The 27,958-nt window shown below is 47.5% G+C and overlaps 1 protein-coding gene across 1 annotated transcript in view; it reads right to left on the bottom strand.

Moving 5' to 3' along the window:
• Positions 1-15,665: 15,665 nt before the first annotated feature.
• The window catches only part of Limk1 (LIM domain kinase 1), a 45,684-nt gene continuing 33,391 nt past the window's right edge, over positions 15,666-27,958 (bottom strand). The window contains exons 11-16 of the mRNA XM_045144349.1: positions 23,857-23,916; positions 23,561-23,626; positions 19,801-19,957; positions 17,250-17,305; positions 16,805-16,962; positions 15,666-16,703 (exon numbers count right to left, since the gene is read on the bottom strand). Coding sequence (XP_045000284.1) covers positions 16,541-16,703; positions 16,805-16,962; positions 17,250-17,305; positions 19,801-19,957; positions 23,561-23,626; positions 23,857-23,916 — 660 coding nt within the window. The 3' untranslated portion in view covers positions 15,666-16,540. The remainder of the gene's footprint in view (positions 16,704-16,804; positions 16,963-17,249; positions 17,306-19,800; positions 19,958-23,560; positions 23,627-23,856; positions 23,917-27,958) is intronic.

Below are 27,958 nucleotides of genomic sequence, written 5' to 3'. Positions count from 1 at the left end.
CACTATTGTACTTGTATGAGTATCACGTCAGGTTGTGGACTTAATTCTTGTTCATGGAGAGAGATAAGGATCAATTTTCATCCATCTATACATAGATATCCAGTTTTCCCAGCACCATTTGTTGAAGAGGCTGTCTTTTCTGCAATGATTTTTTTTGTTTTGTTTTGTTTTTTGCATTTTTGTCAAAGATCAGGTGGCTGTAGCTGCCCGGACTTACACCTGGGTCCTCTATTCTGTTCCATTGATCTACGTGTCTGTTTTTGTACCAGTACCATGCTGTTTTTGTTATGACTCTGCAATATAGGTTAAAATCAGGTATGGTGATATCACTTGCCTTATTTTTGTTGCTCAAAATTGTTTTAGATATTTGAGAGTTTTTGTGCTTCCAAACAAAGTTTTGGATTTCTTTTCTTGTTTTAAATATTTTATCTACTTATTGTTCATTTATTTATTTGAGAGAGGGAGAGAGAGAGAGAGAGAGAGAATGGGTGCACCAGGGCCTCCAGCCAATGCAAATGAACTCCAGATGCCTGCACCCATTTGTGCAGCTGGCTTACGTGGGTCCTGGGGAATTAAACTGGATCCTTTGGCTTTGCAGGTAAGCATCTTAACTGCTAAGCCATTGGATTGTTTTCTTCTATTTCCACAAAGAATGCCATTGGAATTTTGATGGGAATTGCATTAAAGGTATAGAATGCTTTTGGTAAGATTGACATTTTCACAAAATAATTCTCCCAATCCAAGAACATAGGAAGTCATTCTCTTTCCTATTGTCTTCTGCAATTTCTGTCTTGAGTGCTTGAAAGTTTTTATTTTAGAGATCCTTTATTTCCTTGGTTAGGCTTATTCCAAGGTACTTTTTTTTTTTAAAGGCAGTTTTAAATGGAAGTGATTCCATGATTTCATCCTCAACATGTTTGTTGTTAGTATATAGAAAGGCTGTTTATTTTGTATCCTGCTACGTTGCTAAAAGTGTTTATCAACTTTAACAGTTTGCTGGTAGAGTTTTTAGGGTCCTTTATGTATAGAATCATATAATCTGCAAATAATGATAATTTCATCTCTTCCTTTCCAATTTGCATCCCTTTTATGTTTGTCTCTTGCCTTATTGCTATAGCTAGGACTTCCAGTACTATATTAAAGTGGAAACAGTGGACACCCTTGTCTTGTTCCCAATTTTAGTGGAAAAGTTTTTCCCCATTTAGTAATATATTGGCTATAGGTTTGTCATAAACACCTTGATTATGTTGAGATATGTGTCTTCTACTCCCAGTTTCTGTAGGACTTTTATCATGAAGGAATGTTGGATTTTGTCAAATGCCTTTTCTGCAGCTATTGAGATGATCATGTGATTTTTGCCCTTCAGTCCATATATATAGTGTATTACATTTACCAATTTATGTATGTTGAACCATCCCTGCATCTCTGATGGGTGAATTTTTGATATATTCATATATATATATATTTTTTTTTTCTTTTTAAATATATCCTCTGTAGGTTGCCTCTTTGCTCTGTTCATAGTGTCCTTTGCTGCACAAAAGCTTTGTAATTTCATGAGCTCCCAGTGGCTGATTCATGGTTTGATTTCCTGAGCAACTGGGGTTATATTCAGAAAGTCTTTGCTAAGACCAATAGGTTGAAGGGTTTCTCCTACTTTTTCCTCTAGCACCTTCAGAGTTTCAGGTCTGATATTAAGATCTTTGATACATTTAGCCTTAATTCTTTTTTTTTAAATAAAGTTTTTTTTAAAATGATTTATTTATTTATTTGAGAGGGAGGGAGGAAGAGTGATACCACCAGCCTTATTTTTGTTGCTCAATTTTGTTTTATATATTTGAGGTTTTTTGTACTTCCAAATGAATTTTTAGATTTTTTTCTATTTCCATGAAGAATGTCATTGGAATTTTGATGAGAATTGCATTAAATGTATAGATTGCTTTTGATAAGATTGACATTTTCTCTTTCTTTTTCTTCTTGTTGTTATTATTATTATTATTATTATTATTCTTTTGAGGTAGGGTTTCACTCTACTCTAGGATGACCTGGAATTCACTATGTAGTCTCAGGGTGGCCTCGAACTCACCGTGATCCTCCTACCTCTGTCTTTCAAGTGCTGGGATTAAAGGTGTGCACCACTACTCCCAGTTTAAGATTGACATTTTCACAATGTTGATTCTTCCAATCCAAGAATAAGAGATGTCTTTCTGGTTCCTTGTGTCTTCTGCAATTTCTGACTTGAGTATTTGAAAGTTTTCATTGTAGACATCCTTCACTTCCTTGGTTAGGTTTATTCCAAGGCACTTTTTTTTTTGGGTGGGGGATTGTGAATGGAAGTGATTCCATGATTTCATCCTCAGCATGTTTGTTGTTCGCATATAGGAAGGCTACTGTTTTCTGTGCATTTATTTTGTAGCCGTACATGGCTATAAGTGTTTATCAGCTCTAATAATTTGCTGGTAGAGTCTTTAGGGTCCTTTATGTATAGAATCTTATCTGCAAATAATGATAACTTGGTCTCTTCCTTTCCAATTTGTATCCCTTTTATGTGTGTCTCTTGCCTTATTGCTATGGCTATGACTCCCAGTACTATATTAAATAAAAGTGGGGACAGTGGACACCCTTGTCTTGTTCCTGACTTTAGTGGAAAAGCTTCAAGTTGTTTTCCATTTAGTATTATGTTGGCTGTAGGTTTGTCATAAATAGCCTTTATTGTATTGAGATATGTTCCTTCTATTCCCAGTCTCTGTAGGACTTTTACCATGTAAAGATGTTGGATTTTGTCAAATGCTTTTTCTGCATCTAATGAGATGATCATGTGATTTTTGTCCTTCAGATAATTTATATAGTGTATTACATTTATTGATTTGCATATGTTGAACCATCCTGAATCTCTGGGGTAAAGCCTACTTGGTCAGGGTGAATGATCTTTCTGATATAATCTTGTATTCTGTTTGCCAATATTTTGTTCAGAATTTTTACATCTATGCTCATGAGGGAGATTTGTCTGTAATTTACTTTTTTTGTTCTATCTTTGCCTGGTTTTGGTATCAGGGTGATGCTGGCTTCATAGAAGGAGTTTGGTAGGATTTCTTCTTTTTGTTTTATGGAAAAGTATAAGAAGCACTGGTGTTAGTTCTTCCATGAAGGTCTGGTAAAATTCACTAGTGAATCCATCTGTGCCTGGATGTTTTTCTTTTAGTTGGGACATTTTTTTTTTTTTTTATAACTGCTTAGATCTCCATACTTGTTATAGGTCTGTTTAAATGGTTAATCTCATCTTGATTCAATTTTTGGTAGGTCATACAAATCAATGACACCATCCATTTCTTTCAGATTTTCAAACTTAGTGGAATATATATTCTTATAGTATGTCCCTATGATTTTTTGAATTTCTCTGGTATCTGTTGTGATGGTGTCATTTTCATCTCTAATTTTATTAATTTGTGTCTCTTCTCTCTTTCTTTTTTTTTTTTAATTATTTATTTATTTATTTGAGAGCGACAGACACAGAGAGAAAGACAGATAGAGGGAGAGAGAGAGAATGGGTGCGCCAGGGCTTCCAGCCTCTGCAAACGAACTCCAGACGCGTGTGCCCCCTTGTGCATCTGGCTAACGTGGGACCTGGGGAACCAAGCCTCGAACCGGGGTCCTTAGGCTTCACAGGCAAGCGCTTAACCGCTAAGTCATCTCTCCAGCCCTCTTCTCTCTTTCTTTTGGTCAGATTTGTTAAGGGTTTATCAATCTTGTTTATCCTTTCTCTCTTTTTTCTTTTCAAGGTAGGGGCTCACTCTGGCCCAGGCTGACCTGGAATTCACTATGTAGTCTCAGGGTGGCCTTGAACTCACGGCGATCCTCCTACCTCTGCCTCCCAAGTGCCGGGATTAAAGGCGTGCATCACCACACCTGGCTAATGTTAAGATTTTTGCATCTTGAGTTAATTTGATGCTTGGGTTTTCTAATTATCTACAGTGTTCTTAGTCATGTAATCCAAGTTTCTATACCTTCAGGGCAGGAGTTTAAGGTTCCAGGTGCAGCTCTTATACTTCAAGAGAAACAACAGAAGTGACCTTAGGTGTTGAGTTTGCCTGCTATTCAAATAGTCTAGTGAGCTGGGTGGAACAAGTTACTGGCAAATTGTAAAATTCAGCTGAGCAATATACACAGTCAATCCAAACCAGCACAGAGTACTTATATAGTAGTGGGGATTAATACAAAGAACTGCCCCCACCCCCCGTTTCCAATTTTCTAGAAGACCTGAGTCTCTCCTTTACGGTGGTTAATAACATATACCTTCACTTTTTGGTAGAAGAGTATATTTTACTATTTTTCTGTTTCAGGAAAACAGGCCGCTTTGGCATGGTTACTATGCTACCAATTTACCAGGAAGTAACCATCTTTTTAATTGTTCTATTTTATTTATTTATTTGTTTGTTTGTTTATTTATTTAGAAAAGAGATAAAGGAGGCAGAGAAAGGGGGGGGGGAAGGGAGGGAGAGAAAGGCCGAGAGAAAGGGCACACCAGGGCCTCTAACTGCTGTGAACTCCATACTCATGCACTACCTTGTGCATCTGGCTTACATGGGTGCTGGGGAATTGAACCTGGGTCCTTTGGCTTTGCAGGCAAGTGCCTTAACCTCTAAGCCATCTTTCTAGGCCCCCCCTCCCCGTTTTAGAGATTTTTTTTTTTTGTTTTTCAAGGTAGGGTTTCACTCTTAGCTCAAGCTGACCTGGAATTCACTAGGTAGCCTCAGGGTAGTCTTGAACTCATGGTGATCCTCCTACCTCTGCCTCCCAAGTATTGGAATTAAAGGTGTGTTCCATTACACCTGGATAAAGACTTATTTATTTGAGACAGAGATGGGGAGAGAGACAGAGAGAAAGAGTGAGAATGGGCATGCCAGGGCCTCTAGCCATTGCAAAAGAACTCCAGATGCATGTGCCACCATGTGCATCTGGCTCACGTGAGACCTGGAGAATTGAACCTGGGTTCTTAGGCTTTGTAGGCATGTGCCTTAACCATTAAGCCATCTCTCCAGAACTCTAGCCCTTCTTCTTTTTTAAAATATCTTTTAAAACATTTACTTATTTGAGAGAGAAAGAGGCAGATAGAATGGGCTCACCAAGGCCTCCAGCTGCTGCAAACAAATTCCAGATGCATGTACCACCTTTTAACTGCTAAGCAATCTCTTCAGTCCTATTTTGGGTTTCACTGTAGCCCAGTCTGACCTGGAATTAGTCTTAGGGTGGCCTTGAACTCATGGTCATCCTCATACCTCCATCTTCTGAGTGCTGGGATTAAAGGCATATGCCATCACATCCAGCTGTATTCTATTATTTATTATTTTATTTAGTAATTATTATTATTATTTTTTTTTGAGGTAGGGTCTCACTCTAGCCCAGGCTGACCTGGAATTCATTATGTATTCTCCTATGTAGTCTCAGGGTGGCCTTGAACTCATGGCAATCCTCCTACCTGCCTATGAGTGCTGGGATGAAAGGCGTGTGCCACCACACCCAGCTCTATTTGATTTTTTGAGGCAAAGTCTCACTTTGGAGCCCAGGCTGTCCTGAACTCATTACATATACCAGGCTGGCCTTGAACTCTTGGTGATCCACCTGCTTCAGCTTCCCCAGTGCTGGGATTATAGGTGTGAGCCAATGTACCTGGCTGCTGGTTTTAAAGCTTTATGCGTTTTTGGACCAACCCCAGATGGAACCAGGGCATGCTTTATATGAATGGATTGCCCTGATGTGGTGCTCAGCAGCATGCAAGAGAAATGTGCTCCAAAGGAAGGAAACTACGTAATCTATAAAGCCCTATTAATATATATAACTACGTAATCTATAAAACTCTATTAATATATATAACTAAGACAAGAAGCTTGGCTACAGAGTCTCATGTAAAACCTCAGTAATTTGATTTAACACTGACACAGAATTTTTGCCCTATAAATGATTGTTGAAATAACACAGGACTCCAACAAAAATGCAGCTTTCTTATATTAAAAAGTGTTGCAATAATTTGCCAAGATTTTATAATTTGGAAAAGGTATGACTTTCCTTATCTATGTATTTCCAAATGTCTTCATGATGTAGAATGCTACATGGTAGGGTGACTATTTAGCTGGAAAATATGACCTATATGTAGACTACAGTCTATAGTCTTTTTTTTTGTTTGTTTGTTTGTTTTATGAGATAGGGTCTCACTCTAGCCCAGGCTGACCTGGAATTCACTCTGTATTCTCAGGGTGGCCTCAAACTCATGGTGATCCTCCTACTTCTGCCTCCCGAGTGCTGCGATTAAAGGTATGCGCCACCACGCCCAGCATTTTTTTTTTTTTTTTTTGAGGTAGGGTCTCACTCTAGTCCAGGCTAACCTGGAATTCCCTGTGCAATCTCAGGGTGGCCTCGAACTCATGGCGATCCTCCTACCTCTGCCTCTCCAGTGCTGGGATTAAAGGCGTGCGCCACCATGCCCGGCTTGGACTATACTCTTGATTTACCCAAAGAATCAGTTGTTCATGACTTTCAGTGTTATACATATGTCTACCTCATAAAACTGCCATGTGACTCTCACACTTCTATAATTACTATAGCACAGGAGGTTAGGTTATTTGGATGCAAATGATAGACCACAGAAATCTTGTTTGTTTCGAGGTAGGGTATTGCTCTAGCCCAGGCTGATCGGGAATTCACTATGTCACTGGCCTTGAACTCACAGCGATCCTCCTACCTCAGCCTCCCAAGTGCTAGGATTAAAGGCGTGTGCCACCATGTCTGGCATGTGAAGCCCAGGCTGGCCTTGATCTCCTGATTCTCCTACCTCTATGTCTTCACCAATTTCCTACTAGCATGCACCACCACAACTGGCTACAATTGTTTTTCTCGTTTCTTTTTTCTCCTTTCCTTTCTTTTTTCTAAAATTTTTTTGTTTTATTTTTATTTATTTATTTGAGAGTGAATGAGAGAGAGAGAGAGAAAGGAGCAGAGGAAAGAGAGAGAGAGAATGGGCACACCAGGGCCTCCAGCCACTGCAAACGAACTCCAGATGCCTGCGCCCCCTTGTGCATCTGGCTAACGTGGGTCCTGGGGAATCAAGCCTCAAACTGGCGTCCTTAGGCTTCACCAGCAAACCCTTAACCACTAAACCACTTCTCCAGCCCATCTCCTTTCCTTTCCTTTCTCCTTCTTTTTTTCTTCTCTTCCCTTTTCTTTGTTTCTTCCTTCTTTTCTTTCTTTCTTTCTCTCTCTCTCTTTTTTTTTTTTTTCTGTTTTTTTCAAGGTAGGATTTCATTCTAGCCCAGGCTGACCTGGAATTCACTATGGGGTCTCAGGGTGGCCTTGAACTCTCACCATGATCCTCCTACCTCTGCCTCCTGAGTGCTGGGATTAAAGGCGTGCGCCACCATGCCCGGCTTTTTTTTTTTTTTTTTGTGGCAGTCTCACCCTAGCTCAGATTGACCTGGAACTCTCAGCAACCCTTCTATCTCAGCTTCTTGAATACAGGTGTAAATTGGCATACCTTCTTTTAGAAGGTCACTTGGGACTGGGGAGATGGCTCAGTGGTTAAAGGCACTTGTTTACAAAGCCTGCTGGCCTGGGTTCAACTCCCCTGCATTCACATAAAGCCAGATGACAAAGTGATGTGTGTAGTTAGAATTCATTTGCAGGGAAGAGAGGCTCCAGAGTGCATTCTCTCTCTATTCACAAATTAATAAAAACAGGGGATGGGGAGATGGTTCAGTGGTTAAGGCGCTTGCCTGCAAAGCATAATGACCTGAGTTTGATTCTCCAGCACCTGCATAAAGCCTGATGCAAAAAGCGGTGCATGTATGTGGAGTTTGTTTGCAGTGGCTAGAGGCCCTGGTGTGCCCATTCTCCCTCCCTCTCCTTGCAAATAAACAAACAAATATTAAAAAAAAAAAAACAAACCCAAAACAGAAGGCAACTGGGATGCTAGCCATGTAGCTGAGTAGGGGAACAACTGGCTGGCATCCCCAGTGAGGGCCTAGGGGAGGGGCTTTGCAGGCAAGTGCGTTCACTGCTGAGGCATTTCTCCAGCCCCATTTTATGTTTATTTTACAAGGTTTAATATGCCGAGCACAGTGGTACTTTCCTTTAATTCCAACACCTGGGAAGCGGAGGTAGGAGGGTCACTGTGGCAGCGGCTAGAGGCCCTGACGCGACCATTCTCTCTATCTCCCTCTCTCTGTAAATAAATAAATATAAAAAAAATCCAGGCTACTCGGGGCTACAGGCAAGACCAGGTCTCTAAACAAGCACACAAAACAGAAACGTCTGTGAGTGATGCTCAGGCCTCTGAGGAGGAGGCACCTTGTAGCTGGTGCACAGACTTCTGCAGACAGCTCCAGGCATCCCAGGCTGCATGTGCTGCCAAACATTTGCTTTTGCTTAAGTAATACAGACAATTCCTGGAAACCTGGAAGGATATCTGCCCTCCCTCTGTCCATCCTCCAAGATCTCTTTAAGTGTTTTCTGTCAGAAGCAAGCCAGCTGGCAAGACAGACAGACCTTCAACTGTGGGATTGTGAAATTGCCTTGGCTGTGTCTTTGACCTTGAACAGCTTTGAGCACTCGCGCAGTGTAAATGGGATATTGGAATCCCTTGACACAAAGCGTCATCTCCGCTCATCTCCCTGTCATCCTGTAGTTGCTTGAGATGAAGCAATCTTGGAAGCCAGGACCTTGACATCTACACAAAGGGTGGATTAGACTATTTCTCCATTGCTTTTATCCCTTCCTCTTCCATTGTCTTCTCCCTTCCATGAGAAATTCTAGACAGACACTCTACCACTGAGCCAAGCCCCCAGCCCCCAGCCCCTCACTGGGGGATTCTAGGCAGGGGCTCTACCACTGAGCCACGCCCCCAGCCCCTCACTGGGGGATTCTAGGCAGGAGCTCTGCCACTGAGCCACGCCCCCAGCCCCTCACTGGGGATTCTAGGCAGGAGCTCCACCACTGAGCCACGCCCCCAGCCCCTCACTGGGGGATTCTAGGCAGGAGCTCCACCACTGAGCCACGCCCCCAGCCCCTCACTGGGGATTCTAGGCAGGAGCTCTACCACCGAGCCACGCCCCCAGCCCCTCACTGGGGGATTCTAGGCAAGAGCTCTACCACTGAGCCACGCCCCCAGCCCCTCACTGGGGGATTCTAGGCAGGAGCTCTACCACTGAGCCACGCCCCCAGCCCCTCACTGGGGGATTCTAGGCAGGAGCTCCACCACTGAGCCACGCCCCCAGCCCCTCACTGGGGGATTCTAGGCAGGAGCTCTACCACTGAGCCACACCCCCAGCCCCTCACTGGGGGATTCTAGGCAGGAGCTCCACCACTGAGCCACGCCCCCAGCCCCTCACTGGGGGATTCTAGGCAGGAGCTCTACCACTGAGCCACGCCCCCAGCCCCTCACTGGAGGATTCTGACCAAGTACTGTATTGCTGAGTTACACTTCCCCCCTACCCCCCAGAGAGTCTCACTGTAGCACAAACTGACTTAGAATTCACTATATAGTCTCAGGATGGCCTCAAATTCATGGTGATCCTCTTGCCTCTGCCTCCCCAGTGATGGGATTAAAGGGTGCACCACCACACCTTGCCTAAGTCATACCTCTTTTTTTAAAAAAAAAAATTTGGTGAGTGCGTGAAGGAGGGAGGAAGAGGCAGATAGAGATAATGGGTGCACTAGGGCCTCCAGCCATTACAAATTCCAGACACATATGCCACCATATGCATCTGGCTTATGTGGGTTTTGGGGACTCAAACATGGGCCCTTAGGATTTGCAGGTAAGTGCCTTAACTGCTAAGTCATCTCTCCAGTCCTCATACCTCTTTTTAAAAATACTCATTTGAGAGAGAGAGAGAAAGGGAGGGAGACAGGGAGGGAGGGAGAGAGGGAGGAGAGAGAGAGAGGAAAAGAGAAAGGGAGGGAGGGGGAGAGAGAGAGGAGGAGAACGAGGGCTTTATAGCCATTGCAAATGAGGTCCACATGCAGGCACAACTTTGTACATCTGACCCTATGTGGGTACTAGGGAAGTAAAGAATTGAACCTGGGCCAGCAGGTTTTGTAAGCAAGCAAGTACCTTTAACTGATAAGCCACCTCTCCAGCTCCATATCTCTTTTAGATTTTTTTTGTTTTCCTTTTTCTTTTTCCTGTCTTTCTCTCTCTCTTTCTTTCTTTCTTTCTTCCTTTCTTTCTTTCTTTTTTTTTTTTTTTTGAGGTAGGGAGTCTCACTCTAGCCCAGGCTGACCTGGAATTCACTATGTAGCCTCAGGCTGGCCTCAAACTCACAGCGATCCTCCTACCTTGGTCTCCCAGTGTTGGGATTAAAGTCATGTGCCAGCCACCATGCCTGGCAGAGTTAGAGAAAGAATGGACGCACCAGGGCCTCTAACCACTGCAAACTCCAGACACACGTGCCACTTTGTTCATCTGGCTTTACAGGGGTGCTGGGGAATTGAACTCAGGTCGTTAAGTCTTTATGGGCAAGCGCCGTAAGTGCTGAGCTGCCTCTCCAGCCTGCTTTGTTCTATTTTGATGCAAGGTCACACTATCTTGGGGGTGACAGTCCCGAACCACCAGGCCTACCCTGTACTAAGTCTGATTGCTGTGGCTTAGCAGTCAAGGCACTTGCCTACAGAGCCGAAGGATCCAGGTTTGATTCCCCAGTACCCACATAAAGCCAGATACACAGGGGTGGGGTGGGGTTGCATGTGTCTGGAGTTTGTTTGCATTGGCTAGAGGCCCTGGTGCGCCCATTCTCTCTATTTGCCTCTTTCTCTCATATAAATGAATAAAATATTTAAAAAGAATTGGGCTGGAGGGATGACTTAGTGGTTAATGCGCCTGCCTGTGAAACCTAAGGACCCAGGTTTTCACCATGACCCATGTAAGCCAGACGCAAAGGGTGGCACATGTGTCTAGAGTTAGTTTGCAGTGGCTGGAGGCTCGGGAGTGCCAGTCTCTCTCTGCCTCTTTCTCTCTCTGAAATACAATAGAAGAAGAGAATACCAGAAGTCTTTTTATTTTTATTTTTATTTTTTGTCTCTTTAAGAAATATTTTATTTATTTATTTATTTATTTGAGAGACAGAGAAAGATGGAGAGGGAGAGGACATGCCAGGGCTTCTAGCCACTGCAAGTGAACTCCAGATGCATGTGCCCCCTTGTGCATCTAGCTTATGTGGGTCCTGGGGAATTGAGCCTCGGTCCTTAGGCTTCACAGGCAGGCACCTTAACTGCTAAGCCACCTTTCCAGCCCCCATTTGTCTCTTTAATTGCTATACTGAGGATGGGTGGCCAAGCTAGCTTGTTGGGGATGCCCCAGAAGTCTTTTTAAAGTTATTTATTTGACACAGACAAGCACAGAAAGAAGCAGATAAAGTGAGAATGGGCACATTTAGGGCCTCCAGCCACTGCAAACAAACTCCAGATGAATGTGCCCCTTGTGGGTCCTGGGGAATCGAGCCTCAAACCGAGGTCCTTGAGCCTCACAGGCAAGCGTTTAACTGCTAAGCCATCTCTCCATCCCCCAGAAGTCTTTTTAAAAGCAAGCAAGCAAGCAAACAAACAAAAAAGAATTTACAAGGTCAGATTTAGTTTGGGGCTGCATATTAGCTCAGGTCATGGACAAGGAGGAGAGGTTTGATGGTGATTATTAACTGGTTATCAGCTACTGTTATCTACTGTCTCACCGCTTCTAAAGGAAATTACAGGTGAGCTACTTGGTGTGGTCACAGTCAGGGTTGACCTCAAGGTACTGTCACCTGCCTGGCAGGTTGGGACCTCTAGGAAGTCTACTTTTCCCTTCAGTTGTATGACTTAAATATTTTACTTATCTGTCCATCTGAGAGGGAGAGAGAGAGAGAGAAAGGGAGAGTGGGTGTGTCATGGCCTCCTAGCCACAGCATAAGCACTCCAGATGCATATGCCACTCTGTGCATCTAGTTTTACATGGGTACCAGGGAACCGAACCCGGGTCTTTTGTCTCTGCGGTAAGTGCCTTAACCGTTAAGCCATCTCTCCGGTCCTGCCTTGTGTAATTTTTTTTTTGTTTGTTTTGTTTTTCGAGGTAGTGTCTCACTCTAGCCCAGGCTGACCTGCAATTCACTATGGAGTCTCTGGGTGGCCTCGAACTCACAGCGATCCTCCTACCTCTGCCTCCCGAGTGCTGGGACTAAAGGCGTGTGCCACCACGCCCGGCTTTGTGTAATGTTTTTAAAATTACTTTTTGCATGTATGTGTATGAGGAGTCCAGGGTCTCTCCATGCAATCAAGTACCCATCTGTCTTTACATGGGTGGCTGGGGAACTGAACCCAGGCCAGTAAGCTTTGTAGGCAGGAACCTTTATACACTGAGCCATCTCCTCAGCCCCAACCTTTTGTGTAATACTTCTTAGTGTGTGTGTAGTACATGTGGTGTGTTGCATGTATAGTGATGCAAGTGTGTGCAGATGTGCATGCCCTGTGCACACATGTGGGAAGGACAGTGTAGAACACTGGGTGTCCTCCTCTATTGCTCTTCCATGTTGTTTCTTTTCTTTTTCTTGGTTTTTCGAGGCAGGGTCTCACTCTAGCCCAGGCTGACCTGGAACCATGTTGCTTCTTTGAGACAGTCTTTCACTGAACCTGAAGCTGTGCACGCCTTTAGTCCCAGCACTCAGGAGGCAGAGGTAGGAGGATCGCTGTGAGTTTGAGGCCACCCTGAGACTACCGAGTGAATTCCAGGTCAGCCTGGGCTAGAGTGAGGCCCTACCTCGAAAACAAAAACAAAAACCCTAAAACAAATAGAACTGGGGTTACAGGCATGTGTGGCCACATCCAGCTTTTGTCATGCATGCCGGGGAACTGAACTCACGTCCTCATGCTTGTACAGCAAGCACACTTACCTGCTGAGCCATCTCCCTATACCCCCTCCCTGTTTTCTTTTAATATATATTTTATTTATTTGAGAGAGAGAGGGAGGGAGGGAGAATGGGTGCATCAGGGCCTCCAGCCACTGAAAAGGAACTCCAGATGCATGTGCTCCCTTGTGCATCTGGCTAACGTGGGTCCAGGAGAATCGAACTGGGATCCTTTGGCTTTGTTGGCAAACGCCTTAACTGCTAAGCCATCTCTCCAGTCCCCTCCCTGTTTTGTTTTTTTTTTTTCTTTTCACAATTTTTATTAACATTTTCCATGATTATAAAAAATATCCCATGGTAATACCCCCACTTTCCCCTTTGAAATTCCATTCTCCATCATATTACCTCTCCATCTCAATCATTGTACTTACATATATACAATATCAACCTATTAAATACCCTCCTCCCTTCCTTTCTCTTCCCTGTATGTCTCCTTTTTAACTTGCCTCTGCTACTAAGTATTTTCCTTCTCACGCAGAAGCCCAATCATCTGTAGCTAGGATCCACATATGAGAGAGAACATGTGGCGCTTGGCTTTCTGGGCCTGGGTTACCTCACTTAGTATAATCCTTTCCAGATCCATCCATTTTTCTGCAAATTTCATAACTTCATTTTTCTTTACTGCTGAGTAGAACTCCATTGTATAAATGTGCCACCCTCCCTGTTTTTTGAGGTGGGTCTCATTCTAGTCCCAGCTGGCCTTGAACTTACAGTGATCCTCTTACCTCTGTCTCCCAAATGCTTGGATTAAAGGCACGTACCACCGCACATGTCTCGTTAAAAAAAAATTTTTTTTTTTGAGGTAGGGTCTCAATCTAGCTCAGGCTGACCTGGAATTCACTATGCAGTCTCAGGGTGGCCTCAAACTCACTGTGATCCCCCTACCTCTCCCTCCCGAGTGCTGGGATTAAAGGCGTGCGCCACCATGCCCGGCTTAAATTTTTTTTTTTTTTTGAGGCAGGATATTACTGTATCTTAGACTGACCTGGAACTCACTCTATAGCCCAGGATGGCCTTGAACTCATATGCAGCCAAAATTATAGGTGTACATCATGGCTGGTTTTTTTTTGTGCTTTTTAAAAAATATTTTATGTATTTATTTTGAGAGAGAAAGAAGCAGATAGGGAAAGAGAATGGGCACGCCAGGGCCTCTAGCCACTGCAAACAAACTCCAGACACATGTGCCACCTTGTGCATCTGAACCACGTGGGTACTGGGGAATCAAACCCGGGTCCTTAGGCTTTGCAGACGAATGCCTTAACTGCTAAGCCATCTCTCCAGCATTTTTTTTTTTTTTTTTTTTTTGAGGTAGGTTCTCACTGTAGGCCAGGCTGACCTGGAATTCACAAAGAAGTCTCAGCCTGGCCTGGACTCACAGAGATCCTACCTCTGCCTCCCGAGTGCTGGGATTCAAGGCGTGTGCCCCCTGCCTGGCTATGCCTGGGTTTGTGTGGCTGCTAGGAGTTGAATTCGGATCCTCATGTTTCCCAGCAAGCACTTCACCACTCACCATTTCAAACACCTCCCAAGCGCTCTGAAAGTCCCCCCCCCCCATAGGATTTTGCAATGCAGCCCAGAATTGCCTGAAAATTACAGCGATCCTTCTGCTTCAGCCTCTTGAAGTCTGGAATTACAGGTGATGTGCCACCGTGTCCAGGTCTAACTCAGGTCTGTTCTTATCCTAGCTGGACTATTTCCACTCCACATCAACTGGGGTGCACTCGGGCCCCCTGCCTGGCCCTTCTCTTTTTTTATGACTTAGTTGTTAAGGCGCTTGCCTGCAAAGCCAAAGAACCTCGGTTTGATTTCCCAGGACCCACATAAGCCAGATGTACAAGGTGGCGCATGCATCTGGAGTTTGTTTGCAGTGGCTGGAAGCCCTGGCATATCCATTTTCTCTCTCTCTGCCTCTTTCCCTCTCTCAAATAAATAAATAAATAAATAAAAATAAAATATTAAAAAAGTTATTTTAAGCCAGGCATGGTGGTGCACGCCTTTAATCCCAGCACTTGGGAGGCAGAGGTAGGAGGGTGGCAGTGAGTTTGAGGCCATCCTGAGACTCCGTAGTGAATTCCAGGTCAGCCTGGGCTACAGCATGACCCAACCTGGGAAAACAAAAACAAAAACGAAATTAATTCAAATTAGAGACAGACATAGAGAATGAGCACACAAGAGCCTCTAGCTACAGCAAACGGCCTGCAGATGCATGCGGCCCTTTATGCACCTGGCTTTACGTGGCTACTGGAGAATCAAACTCAAATCATTAGGCTCTGCAGGCAAACACCTTAACTGCTGAGCCATCTCTCCAGTCTTCCTCCTGTATATTGTCTGTCCTCATGAAGCATTTAATTCCTGTCACCTTGAATCTTCCCTTGGAGCCCCCGGGCGCGCACCATACCACAGAGCCTGCACGGTGAGCACAGAATTAATTTATTGTTCTGAGTGTGAGTTCTGGTCCTTCAATATCAGCCTTGCTGGGCGGAGGCAAGTGTGTCCCGCCTAACCTCGGTCAGTTGTGGTCCCACAGAGGGGCCTGCTTGGATTTTTTTACGGGTTCAAAGTGCACTGAGAGAGATCTTCACAGTTTTAATACGTCCTGGATGCTCAACTGAGGCAAAATGACAAAATGGCCCTCCCAACCCCCACCCGCCAAAAAAAAAAAAAAAAAAACCCACCAACAACAAAAAAACAAAAAACAAAACCAAACAACAAAAACAACCCGAACCCCCCCCACCACCCCCAGCTGCTGCTGCTACAGCCATATGAAAAAATAATACAAACTCTTCTTAAAAAATAGATTACACAGAAAGAATGCAGAGGCCAGAGGCACAAGAGGGAGGAGAGGACGCCGAGATGAACCTGGGGCTGCCGGGGAACTGGTGGGTACCTGGCTCACCCTCGGCACAGCATGGGGCACGTGGCCAGCTCCTCCAAGTCAGCCCCATGCCTCCTCCTCCTCTTCCTCGAGGGACCCCTGTCCACCCTGAGGCCTGGTACCTGCTTCTCACTAAAGTGGCTTTGATCGAGAAATGAAAAAGACCCCAAAGCAAGAGCGAGAGTTGGGGCTGGGCCGGTGGAGTCGGCTCTCTTTCTGCTCTGGGGTTCGGACCATCTGATACCTGCTATTCGTACGCCCCCCCCCCCCACTCCCCCGGGGAGGCTGATGGAGCCCCAGATTTACTGTTTGGCTCCTGAGAATGTATTCTCTCTCTCTCTTGGCACACACCGTCCTCCGTGCCTGGCTATCACATGACCTTCCCAGCCCAGCCTCGCCCGTGTGTGTGGGCACCGCGGGCAGGCGCAGTGTGCGGACGGCTGGGGGCAGTGCATGGAATGGGCTCAGCTCCCCGATCCTCCAGCTCATGCAAGGACAAGTGTGGGGGGTGGCCCCACCGAGATGGAGGTAAGGCAGGGCAATGGAACAATGGGCGTGTGGCCTGGGGCTGGAGGCAGAGACCACGGTGGCATGGTGAGTGAGGGGAGAAGGCCTGGCTCACAGGGGGAAGGGCCTGGGCACCCCCGTCTCAACTGAGACGACTCCACGCTGAGCCACCTCGTGCAGAGGAAACTTGTGAGGGTAGATTCTCTGGAGATGGGGTCAGGGTTGGATGGGAGGGCCAGGCTCAGTCGGGGACCTCGGGGTGGGCAGGCAGTCCACTCTCGCCCCGCCGGTAAGTCTCCCAGAAGCCCCTGTCCAGTTGTTCCAGCTGTGGGCCCAGTGGTAGGTGGCCGGCCAAGTGCATGCGGAGGGTCTCCAGCCACTGCTCCAGTTTCACAAAGGAGGGCCTGAGGTGACAGATGGGTGGGCGGTGGGTCTGGCTCTCCTTGAATCCACCCCTAAGGTACCTGAGCATTGCACGAACCCCCCCCCCCCACCCGCAACTCACCTCTTCTCAGGGTCCAGGTCACAGCAACGCACAGTGATGGGGAAGAAGCTTGGGGGGCAGTTTGGTGGACAGTAGCGGTCCAGGAAACCACGCACATTGAGGCCAAAGTCCATAGTGCGGGGCAGGTAGTCGGGGTCTGCGTTCACCCGCCCGATGATCTGTCCAGCACAAAGCTTGGCAGTTAATCTGGGGCCTTGTGGCCTGGGGGATCTGGGTATCATATCCTTGGGGGTAGGTGGGGGAGAGGGCAGGTCACAGAAGGCACTGACCATACTACCCATCTGTGACCAGGCAATCCCCCCAACTCCTGCTCTGGGAAGCACTGGTCCCAGGAGCCTCCCTGGCTGGCAGTCCCTATGGAGGTCCAGGGTGGAGTTGGGGAGCAGGAGGAGGAGGAGAGAGGTGCCTGACAGTCCCCGATGCCCTTGCTTCCCACATGACCTACCTCACACAAGACGATGCCAAAGGAAAACACGTCCACCTTCTCGTCATAGCTGCGGCCTGGAGGGAGACCAAGCGTGAGGAGGGCGAGGGGGACAGGGACACGCAGGTGGGATCAGGAACAGATGACAGGGACTTTCAGGCCTGGCCCCCATCTCCGCTAGGTTCCTACGAGCCCTTGGGAGTGCTTGCAGGTAGTGACAACTGATCTGAACAAGGGGCTCTAGGCTCTGCGGGGTGACTCTGGACAAGTCAGTCATGCTGTAAGCCCCCCCCCCCCAAAAAAAAGCCAGCGACATCTAATCCCTGGAATTTATGAATGTTACTAAATTGGAGAAAAGATCTCAGGGTGGAGTGTGATGGGAAGGCACTGAGTTTAATCCTGAACACCATACAAAAGACAAAAGGAAGTTTAAAAAAAAATTTTTTTTTTTTGAGGTAGTGTTTCACTCTAGCCCAGGCTGATCTGGAATTTACTATGTAGTTTTAGGGTGGCTTGGAACTCCTCACAGGGAGCCTCCTACCTCTGCCTCCAGGGTCCTGGGATTAAAGGCTTGCACCATCACACCTGGCTATAAACACACTTCTAAAAACAATTTTGTAGCCGGGCGTGGTGGCGCATGCCTTTAATCCCAGCACTCTGGAGGCAGAGGATCGCCGTGAGTTCTAGGCCACCCTGAGACTCCATAGTGAATTCCAGGTCAGCCTGGGCTAGAGTGAGACGCTACCTAGAAAAATAATAAAAAAAAAAAACCCAAAAAACAAAAAACAATTTTGTGTGTGTGTGTGCGCGTGTGTATGAGTGATGTTTTTGTGTGTGTGCTGGTGTGCGTGCATGTGGAGGCCAGAGGTTGCCATTGGGCGTCTTCCTCAGTTGCTCCCCACCTAATTCTTTAAAAATGTTTTCATTTTTGTATTTTTATTATTTATTTCTAAGCTGGCACAGATAGATAAAAAAGATAGAAGGAGGGAGTATATAGGCCGGATGTGGTGAGGCACGCCTTTAATCTCAGCACTAGGGAGGCAGAGTTAGGAGGATCGTTGTAAATTTGAGGCCAGCTTGAGACTACATAGTGAATTCCAGGTCAGCCCGGGTTATAGCAAGACCCTACCTCAAAAAATAAGCTGGGCGTGGGCTGGAGAGATGGCTTAGCGGTTAAGCACTTGCCTGTGAAGCCTAAGGACCCCGGTTCGAGGCTTGGTTGCCCAGGTCCCACGTTAGCCAGATGCACAAGGGGGCGCACGCGCCTGGAGTTTGTTTGCAGTGGCTGGAGGCCCTGGTGTGCCCATTCTCTCTCTTTCCCTCTATCTGTCTTTCTCTCTATGTCTGTCGCTCTCAAATAAATAAATAAAAAATGATCAAAAAAATATTAAAAAAAAATAAGCTGGGCGTGGTGGTGCATGCCTTTAATCCCAGTACTTGGGAGGCAGAGGTAGGAGGATCACCGTCAGTTGGAAGCCACCCTGAGACTACATAATGAATTTCAGGTCAGCCTGGGCTAGAGTGAGACCCTACTTCAAAAAGCAAAACAAACAAACAAACAAAAATAAAAATAAATAAAAGAAATAAACAAACAGTTCTACTGTAGAGGCTAGAGGCCTTCGTGTGCCAATTCTCTCTCATTTATAAAAAAAAAAAAAGATATGATGGAGAATGGAATGTCAAAGGGGAAAGTGTGGGGGGGGGAGGGAGGAGGGTATTACCATGGGATTTTTTTTATAATCATGGAAAATATTAATAAAAATTAAATTAAAAAAAGAAGAAGAAGAGGGGCTGGAGAGATGGCTTAGCAGTTAAGTCACATGCCTGCAAAGGCTAAGGACCCAGGTTCAATTCTCCAGGTCCCATGCAAGCCAGATAGATGCACATGGTGGTTGCATGCATCTGAAGTTGGTTTGCAGTGGCTAGAGGTCCTGGTGCGCCTATTCTCTATCTCTTAAAAAAAAAAAAAAAAGGGCTGGAGAGATGGCTTAGCGGTTGAGCGCTTGCCTGTGAAGCCTAAGAACCCCGGTTCGAGGCTCGGTTCCCCAGGTCCCACGTTAGCCAGATGCACAAGGGGGCGCACGCGTCTGGACTTCGTTTGCAGAGGCTGGAAGCCCTGGCGTGCCCATTCTCTCTCTCCCTCTATCTGCCTTTCTCTCTGTGTCTGTCTATCTCAAATAAATTAAAAAAATAAAATAAAAATAAATAAAAAAAAAAAAAAGAGGAGGAGGAGGAGCACTAGTAATAGCTGATACAGGGGCTGAGGAGATGCTCAGAGGTTAAATTTGCCGGCCTGAATTTTATTCCCCAGCCCCCATATAAAGCCAGATACAAAGTGATATACTTGGCTGGTGTTTGTTTGCAAGCACAAGAGACTCTGGTTCCCGCATGCAAATGAAGAAATCAATCAATAAACAGAAGTTAAAAAATAAAGAGGTGACTATGTTACTTGGTGGGGGGTAACAAGGGGTGGAGTGGCATGAAGAGGCTGGGGTGTGGGGTGGCGTGCCTCTTCCTGGGGCCCCCGGGGGTAACTCCCGAGGGCACGTGGCTGGCCCAGCCACCCACTCACCGTTGATCATCTCAGGGGCCATCCAGTAGGGGTTGCCCACCACGGTGTAGCGCTTCTTGCGGTCGGGCTTCTTGAGGCTCCGCACGTCTTCTGACTGAGTCTTCTCATCTACCATGAGCCGTGCCAGCCCGAAGTCGGCCACTACCACGTTCTTGTTCTGGCAATTCCATGACGCACGGTTAGCACTGAGACCTGGGGCTAGCTCTGTCTGCTCCAAGCTGGGGCACCCCTGCTTCCCCTCCGGCCCACAGTGGACCAGAGAACACACCAGCCATCAAGGAACTGCAGGGAGCGGAGCCACGCCCTCTGTCCCCAATGCTCCCTGCTGTTGGCTAAAAGTGCCACTGTGGGGCCTGGGGGTGTGGTGCAACAGCAGAACACTTGCTTAACAAGACCAAAAAGACAAAATTAAGGCCTGGTGTGGTGGCCCATGCTTGTAATTCTAGCCTTCAGGACAGAGGAAGGAGAATTAGTCCTGGGTCAGCCTGGACTACACAGCTCTAAACCCCTACTTAAAAAAAAAATTATATATATATACATATATATATACATAGATAGATAGATAGATAGATAGATAGAGAGATAGATAATTGTTGCTTTTTTTTTTTAGGTAGGGTTTTACTGTAGCCCAGACTGACCTGGAATTCACTATCTAATCTCAGGGTGGCATTGAACTCACAGCAATCCTCCTACCTCTGCCTCCCAAGTACTGGGATTAAAGGCATGCACCACTGTGCCTAGCTTTTTTTTGTTTAAATTTTTTATTTATTTATTTGAAAGTGACAGACACAGAGAGAAAGACAGATAGAGGGAGAGAGAGAGAATGGGCGCGCCAGGGCTTCCAGCCTCTGCAAACGAACTCCAGACGCGTGTGCCCCCTTGTGCATCTGGCTAACGTGGGACCTGGGGAACCGAGCCTCGAACCGGGGTCCTTAGGCTTCACAGGCAAGCGCTTAACCGCTAAGCCATCTCTCCAGCCCTTTTTTTTTTTTTTTTGACAGAAAGGGGGAGAGAGGGAGAGAGAGAACGGGCACATCAGGACTTTCGGCCACTGTAAACGAACTCCAGATGCATGCGCCCTCTTGTGCATCTGGCTAACATGGGTCCTGGGGAATCAAACCTGAGTCCTTTGGCTTTGCAGACAAATACCTTAACCACTAAGCCATCCCTCCAGCCCTAAGCCTTTACTTTTTGAGAAACAGTCCTATGTAGATTAAAAAAAAAAAAGTGGCCTAACGGGTTTGAGGATATAGCTAGCCGCAGATCTCTTCAGGTGACCTCCTCACCGTGGCTATGGTAAGTTCTTGCCTTTGGAGTGACCCTTGCCTCCTCTCTTTCTTTGGGCCACTTCTCAATGCTTATGTATAGTGCCCGACCCTGCAGCTGCAAACAGGGTGCAGGTCACCAGGACCCCACACATCAAGCTCAAGCAGGCTGTGTACTAGCTTAAGGGCTACTGGCTGCTGTCACACCAATGCCCAGTGCTTTGTCCTTGTCCTTCACCTCCCAGGATGCCCCTGCCCAGGTTTTCTTGTCTTGCTAGAGAAGCCTAGCACTTAGCCTTGCTTCTGTCCAGCACCCTAGGACTCTGAACCTCTAATAAAAGTAAAAGGGCTGTGTGTCCTGGCTTAGGATGTCAGCTCTGTCACTAACAAGCTAGGTGGTCTTAAAGAACTTTCTTCTTTTCCCCCACTGGTATTGGTGGTGACTGAATTCAGAGGCAACATGGTAGGAAAGTGCTCTACCACTGAGCCACACCCCAGCCCCTCACTGGGGATTCTAGGCAGGAGTTCTACCATTGAGCCACACCCCCAGCCCCTCACTGGGGGATTCTAGGCAGGAGCTCTACCACTGAGCCACACCCCAGCCCCTCACTGGGGGATTCAAGGCAGGAGCTCTACCACTGAGCCACACCCCCAGCCCCTCACTGGGGGATTCTAGGCAGGAGCTCTACCACTGAGCCACGGCCCCAGCCCCTCACTGGGGATTCTAGGCAGGAGCTCTGCAACTGAGCCATGCCCCCAACCCCTCACTGGGGGATTCTAGGGAGGTGCTCTACCACTGAGCCACGCCCCCAGCCCCTCACTAGGGGATTCTAGACAGGAGCTCTACCACTGAGCCACGCCCCAGCCCCTCACTGGGGGATTCTAGACAGGAGCTCTACCACTGAGCCACACCCCAGCCCCTCACTGGGGGATTCTAGACAGGAGCTCTACCACTGAGCCACACCCCAGCCCCTCACTAGGGGATTCTAGACAGGAGCTCTACCACTGAGCCACGCCCCCAGCCTCTCACTGGGGGATTCTAGACAGGAGCTCTACCACTGAGCCACGCCCCCAGCCCCTCACTGGGGGTTCTAGGCAGGTGCTCTACCACTGAGCATGCCCCTAGCCACTCACTGGGGGAGTCTAGGCAGGAGCTCTACCACTGAGCCATATCCCCAGCCCCTCACTGGGGGATTCTAGGCAGGAGCTCTACCACTGAGCCACGCCCCCAGCCCCTCACTGGGGGATTCTAGACAGGGGCTCTACCACTGAGCCACACCCCCAGCCCCTCATTGGGGGATTCTAGGCAGGAGCTCTACCACTGAGCCACGCCCCCAGCCCCTCACTGGGGATTCTAGGCAGGAGCTCTACCACTGAGCCATTCCCCCAGCCCCTCACTGGGGTATGCTAGACAGGAGCTCTACCACTGAGCCACACCCCCAGCCCCTCACTGGGGGATGATAGGCAGGAGCTCTACCACTGAGCCACACCCCAGCCCCTCACTGGGGGATTCTAGGCAGGTGCTCTACCACTGAGCCACGCCCCCAGCCCCTCACTGGCAATTCTGGTCAAATCAGTGCTCTAAGTTTGAATTACATCCCAGCTGTAAGCCTCTATATTTCGAGACACAGTCCTTTGTAGCTCAAGCTGGTCTTAAATTTGCTATGTAGTGTAAGATGATCTTGAACTCCCGATGCTCCTGCCTCCACCTCCCGACTGCAGAGATCACAGGCAATGCCACCATGCCCGGCTTATATAGCAGAGATGAGGACAGAACCCAAGGTTTCTTGCATGCTAGGCAAGCACTCTCCCAACTGAGCTACATCCTTCACCCCATCCTCTCACCTCTGTACTTTGCATTTGGAGACAAAGTACCCAGGCTGGCCTTGAACTTACTTTGTGGACCAGGCAGGCCTTGAACTTGTGGTTCTACTGCCTCAGCCTCTGAGTAGCTCTGATGACAGACCTGTACCACTGGGCCTCGGTGAGTTTGGCAGCGAAACAAGGAGCCTGCTTCCTTGCTCCTCCGCACTGTGTGGAGCCCCAGGGGGCCCCTCAACAATTAAGTTGCAGACCCCCCCCCCGAGGCTGCTTGTCTCTACCTGCCCTGCTTTCACAGAAATGCATCCTGCCAGGAGGCCTGCCCTGATGACCCTATCCGTATGGCGATGCCCCCGTTGTAAGTCATACCTCTTTAGCCAGTGGTCCCTGTGGTGTGGCTGTCCTCCGTAAACCCCTTCCCGTCACTTTCTCAACACTGACTTACCGAGCTACTGCTGGTTTGGAGGGCAGGCTGTTGCCATGCTGGGAGTGGCAGAACCTGGATGGCACACCAGGTCTGCTTTCTGCCTCCTGCCCTGGGGCTACTTCGCCACAGGCTGCTGCCCTGCCCTCCGATGGCAGGGAAATCCTTAGGCAAGGAGTACACAGCAGGTGCTGTTGCCCCACAGCCACGGCCGCTTCACCGCCCCGTCCTCCACCGGCGCCTTGCTTACCTCGCGTACCAGGCAGTTGTGAGAGTTGAGGTCTCGGTGGATGATGTTCATGGAATGGAGGTAGGCCTGGAAAACCGAGGAAGGGAGGTCAGCAGATCCCCCCTCTCCCCGGCCCCCTCCGCCCCTGCTGCAGCCCTGACTGTCCCCCTCCCCCTCCCCCCCATCAGGCCAGTGAGAGATTCTAGGCAAGGGCTCTACTACTGAGTGACCCCTGAGGCCTCTCTCTGGAGTACTACAGATCGATACAGCCTCACCCCAGTTTCCCTGTGGTTGCAGGTTAGTGGCAAGTAACTTACCATGCCTGATGCGATGTCCTTTGCAAAGCTAACCCTCTGGCTCCATGGGTACTGGCTGTCCTGGGGACACAGAGGAGTGTCTGGGTTGGAGCCCAGCACGGACTTTAGGGATGGTGACAAATGGGAGCCATGGGCACGAGTGGTGGTAGGTCTGTTGTTGCCTCCCCTTTCTCCTCCTCCTCCCCGTCTTTTTTGTGGGGTGTATGTGTGTTTTTGAGGGTTAGGTAGGGTCTCACTCTAGCCCAGGCTGACCTGGAACTCACTCTGTAGTCCTTAGGCTGGCCTTGAACTCACCGTGATCCTCCTACCCCTGCCTCCCGAGTGCTGGGATTAAAGGCGTGTGCCAACCACACCTGTATTTGTTTTTCTTTTTCTTTTTTAATATTTTATTTATTTACAAGCAGAGAGATAGAGGCACATGTATCTGGAGTTCATTTGCAGCAGCTGGAGAGCCTTGCGTGCCCATTCTCTCTCTCCCCCTCTCTTTCAAATAAATATATCAAAATCAAAATAAATATTAACAAATATTTAATTATAGTAATGTTGTATTAACCTACACAATTCTCCTGCATACTTTTTTTTTTTTTTTTTTTTGAGGTAGAGTCTCACTCTAGCCCAGGCTGACCTGGAACTCACTATGTAGTCTCAGGGTGGCCTCAAACTCATGGTGATCCTCCTACCTGTGCCTCCTGAATGCTGGGATTAAAGGTGTGAATCACCATGCTTGACTTCTATTTATTTTTATCTACCACTTCTTTTTAAAAAAAAAATATCTGGGCTGGAGAGATGGCTTAGCGGTTAAGCACTTGCCTGTGAAGCCTAAGGACCCCGGTTCGAAGCCTAAGGACCCCGGTTCGAGGCTCGGTTCCCCAGGTCCCACGTTAGCCAGATGCACAAGGGGGCGCACGCGTCTGGAGTTCGTTTGCAGTGGCTGGAAGCCCTGGCTCGCCCATTCTGTCTCTCCCTCTATCTGTCTTTCTGTCACTCTCAAATAAATAAATAAATAAATAAATTGAACAAAAAATATACTAAAAAAAAATCAATCAATCAATCAATCAACCAATCAATCAATCGTCTATCCATCATTTGCATGTGTGTGTATGTGCACACCTGGGTCTCTTGCTGCTCCAAGTGAATACCAGATGTTTGAACCACTTTTTGCATCTGGTACAGGGAATTGAACCCAAGTCATCATGTTTAGCAAGCAAGTACTTTTAACCAGTAAGCCACCTCCCTACCCCTTTTTTTGTGGCTTGTTGAGATAGAAGCCCGTGCTGGGCTGGAACTCATGATCCTCATGCCTCAGTCTCCCGCATGCTGGGATCACGGGAGTGCATGTGACAGCACACCTTGCTTCCATAGGCTTTACGTCATTTCCAGATGACATTATCTAATACAGCGCAAAGGCCGCGCAAACGGTGGTTATGCCGCAGTAGTCAGGGCCTAATGGCGGGGGAAAATATCTGCACAAGTTTGTAAACACGAAACTGTTTTCATCCTGGCTGTGTTCAGTCTGGGATGGTTGAATGTGAAGATGCTGGATCAGGGGACATGGAGGGCTGACTGTATGTTCTACAGAACCCCTGTCCTTCCGTGTTGTATTTATTTTTTAAAATATATTTTTATTTATTTGAGAAAGAAAGAGGCAGAGAGAGAAGGGCGCATCAGGGCCTCCAGCCACTGCAAACGAAGTGCCGATGTGTGCGACCCCTTGTGCATCTGGCTTACGTGGGTCCTGGGGAATTGAACCAGGATTCTTTGGCTTTGTAGGCAAACGCCTTAACCGCTAAGCCATCTCTCCAGCCCTTATTTATTTATTTACTTTTGGTTGAGACAGGGTCTCTAACCCAGGCTGTCCTTAAGCCGGGGATAACCCTGAATTTATGTTCCTCCTGCCTCCACCTCTCTGATGCTGGCATTACAGGTGTGTGCATCACCACACTTGGCATTTTACATGGGTGCCAGGGAGGCCAACTCAGGTTCTCACGCTTGGACAGCAAGTGTCTCCCACTGTGCCACCCCCGCGCTCGTGTGTGTGTGTGTGTGTGTGTGTGTGTGTGTGTGAGAGAGAGAGAGAGAGAGAGAGAGAGAGAGAGAGACAGTCTCAAGAATGTCAGACCGACCTCAAACTGACTATGTAGCTGAGGCTAGCCTTGAACTTCTGATCCTCTTGCTGTCACCAAATGTGGATTACAAGTGTGCACTATGTCTTCTAGCTCTTTTTTTTTTTTCCCTAAAGTTGGATTTACAGGGCTGCCGGGATGGCTGAGCCGTTAAGGTGTTTGCTGCGAAGCCAAAGGATCCAGGTTTGATTCCCCAGGACTCACGTTAGCCAGCTGCACAAGGGGGCTCACGCATCTGGAGTTCATCTGCAGTGGCTGGAGGCCCTGGTGTGCCTATTGTCTCTCTCTCTCTCCCTCATCCTCTGTCAAATAAATAAATAAAATATTTAAAAAAATAAAAAAGGCTGGATTTGCAGTTTCAGACAAATCACCAAAGACAGGTCTGAGTTGCTTGGAATGTGTTAAGTGGTGAAAACGGTTTAGCTCTACTATAGCAAATCACAGGCCCAACCATGGGTTGGTCATGGGGACACCTGCCTCTTAGAGTTTCTGCGTAGCATACGTGTTGTAGGCTCCGGCTGCTTGGAGGTGACAAAGAGCTCAGTAGGCAGGTGACTGGAATAGCTGCCAGATGCCCTTAGAGAAACTGCCACCCTCCATGACGCTTAGCTTGTACATGCTCTTGGCCACTTCTCGAAGCTAGGAGCATGCTTATAATCCCAACACTTGGGAGGGTGAGGTAGGAGGATAGCAAGGTTCAAAGCCAGCCTAGTATCCAGAATGAGACCCTATTTCACAAAACACCATAACCAGCGCCTGGGGCGATGAAGACTAAAATTTCAATTCCTACCACCCATGCACAAGCCTGGTGGGTGTGGAGGCCCACCCATAATCCTGGGAGGCAGAGATGGGGAATCTTTTTTTTTCTAAATTTTTATTAACATTTTCCATGATTATAAAAAATATCCCATGGTAATACCCTCCTTTCCCCCACTTTCCCCTTTGAAACTCCATTCTCCATCATATTCGAGATGAGGAATCTTGAGGCAAGCTGGCTAGCTAAACTAACCAGCTGGTGAACTCTGGCTTCAAGTGAGAGACCCTACCTGTATAAATAAAGTGGAAAGAGGGCTGGAGAAATGGCTTAGCAGTTAAGGTGCTTTCCTGAGAAGCCTAAGGACCCAGGTTCGATTCCCCAGTACCCACATAAGCCAGATGCACAAGTTGGTACATGCATCTGGAGTTCCTTTGCAGTGGCTGGAGCCCCTGGCACACCCATTCTCTCTTTCTCTCTCTCCCTCAAATGAATAAATAAAACAATTTGAAAATAAAAAATGGAAAGAAATCAAAGACTTCTGCCCTCTAAATGCACATGCAACGTGTGTGCCCACACACATGCAAACACACATATACATACACATGCACATCACATACAAAACAAAACAAAACAAAACAGCCCAGGTGTGGTGGCACACACCTTTAGGAGGATTGTGTGACTTCAAGGCTAGTCTGAGACTACTTAGTGAATTCCAGGTCAGCCTGGACTAGAGTGAGACCTTATCTCGAGGAAGAAAAATAAAAAGAAAAGAACTGCTGGGCGTGGTGGCGCACGCCTTTAATCCCAGCACTCGGGAGGCAGAACTAGGAGGATCCCCATGAGTTCGAGGCCACCCTGAGCCTATATAGTGAATTCCAGGTCAGCCTGGGCTAGAGTGAGACCCTACCTCGAAACACCAAAACAAACAAAACAAAGAACACACCCCTGGCGGTTTGGATGTCAATCGTCCCCCACAGCCTCCAGTGTCTGTGATGAAGCCTCCCATTTACTCCCTAGCTGGTGCAGCCCTTGGGAGGTGCAGTCTTGCTGGAGCGACTTGTGTCACTGGGGTGGGGCCTTGGGGTTTAATCAGTTCAGCCCACTTGCTGGTGGTGGCTGGCTCAGACTAGTTCCTTCCTGCTGCTGTGACCAGATGTGAGCCCTGCTGTTGGCTCTGTCATGCCTTCCCCCCATGATGAAACCTCCCCTCACACGGAGAGCC

This window comes from Jaculus jaculus, chromosome 2 (assembly GCF_020740685.1).
Source record: "Jaculus jaculus isolate mJacJac1 chromosome 2, mJacJac1.mat.Y.cur, whole genome shotgun sequence".
NCBI lineage: Eukaryota > Metazoa > Chordata > Mammalia > Rodentia > Dipodidae > Jaculus > Jaculus jaculus.
The sequence above is the reverse complement of the archived record's forward strand: the minus strand, read 5'-3'. Positions and strand labels throughout refer to the sequence as shown.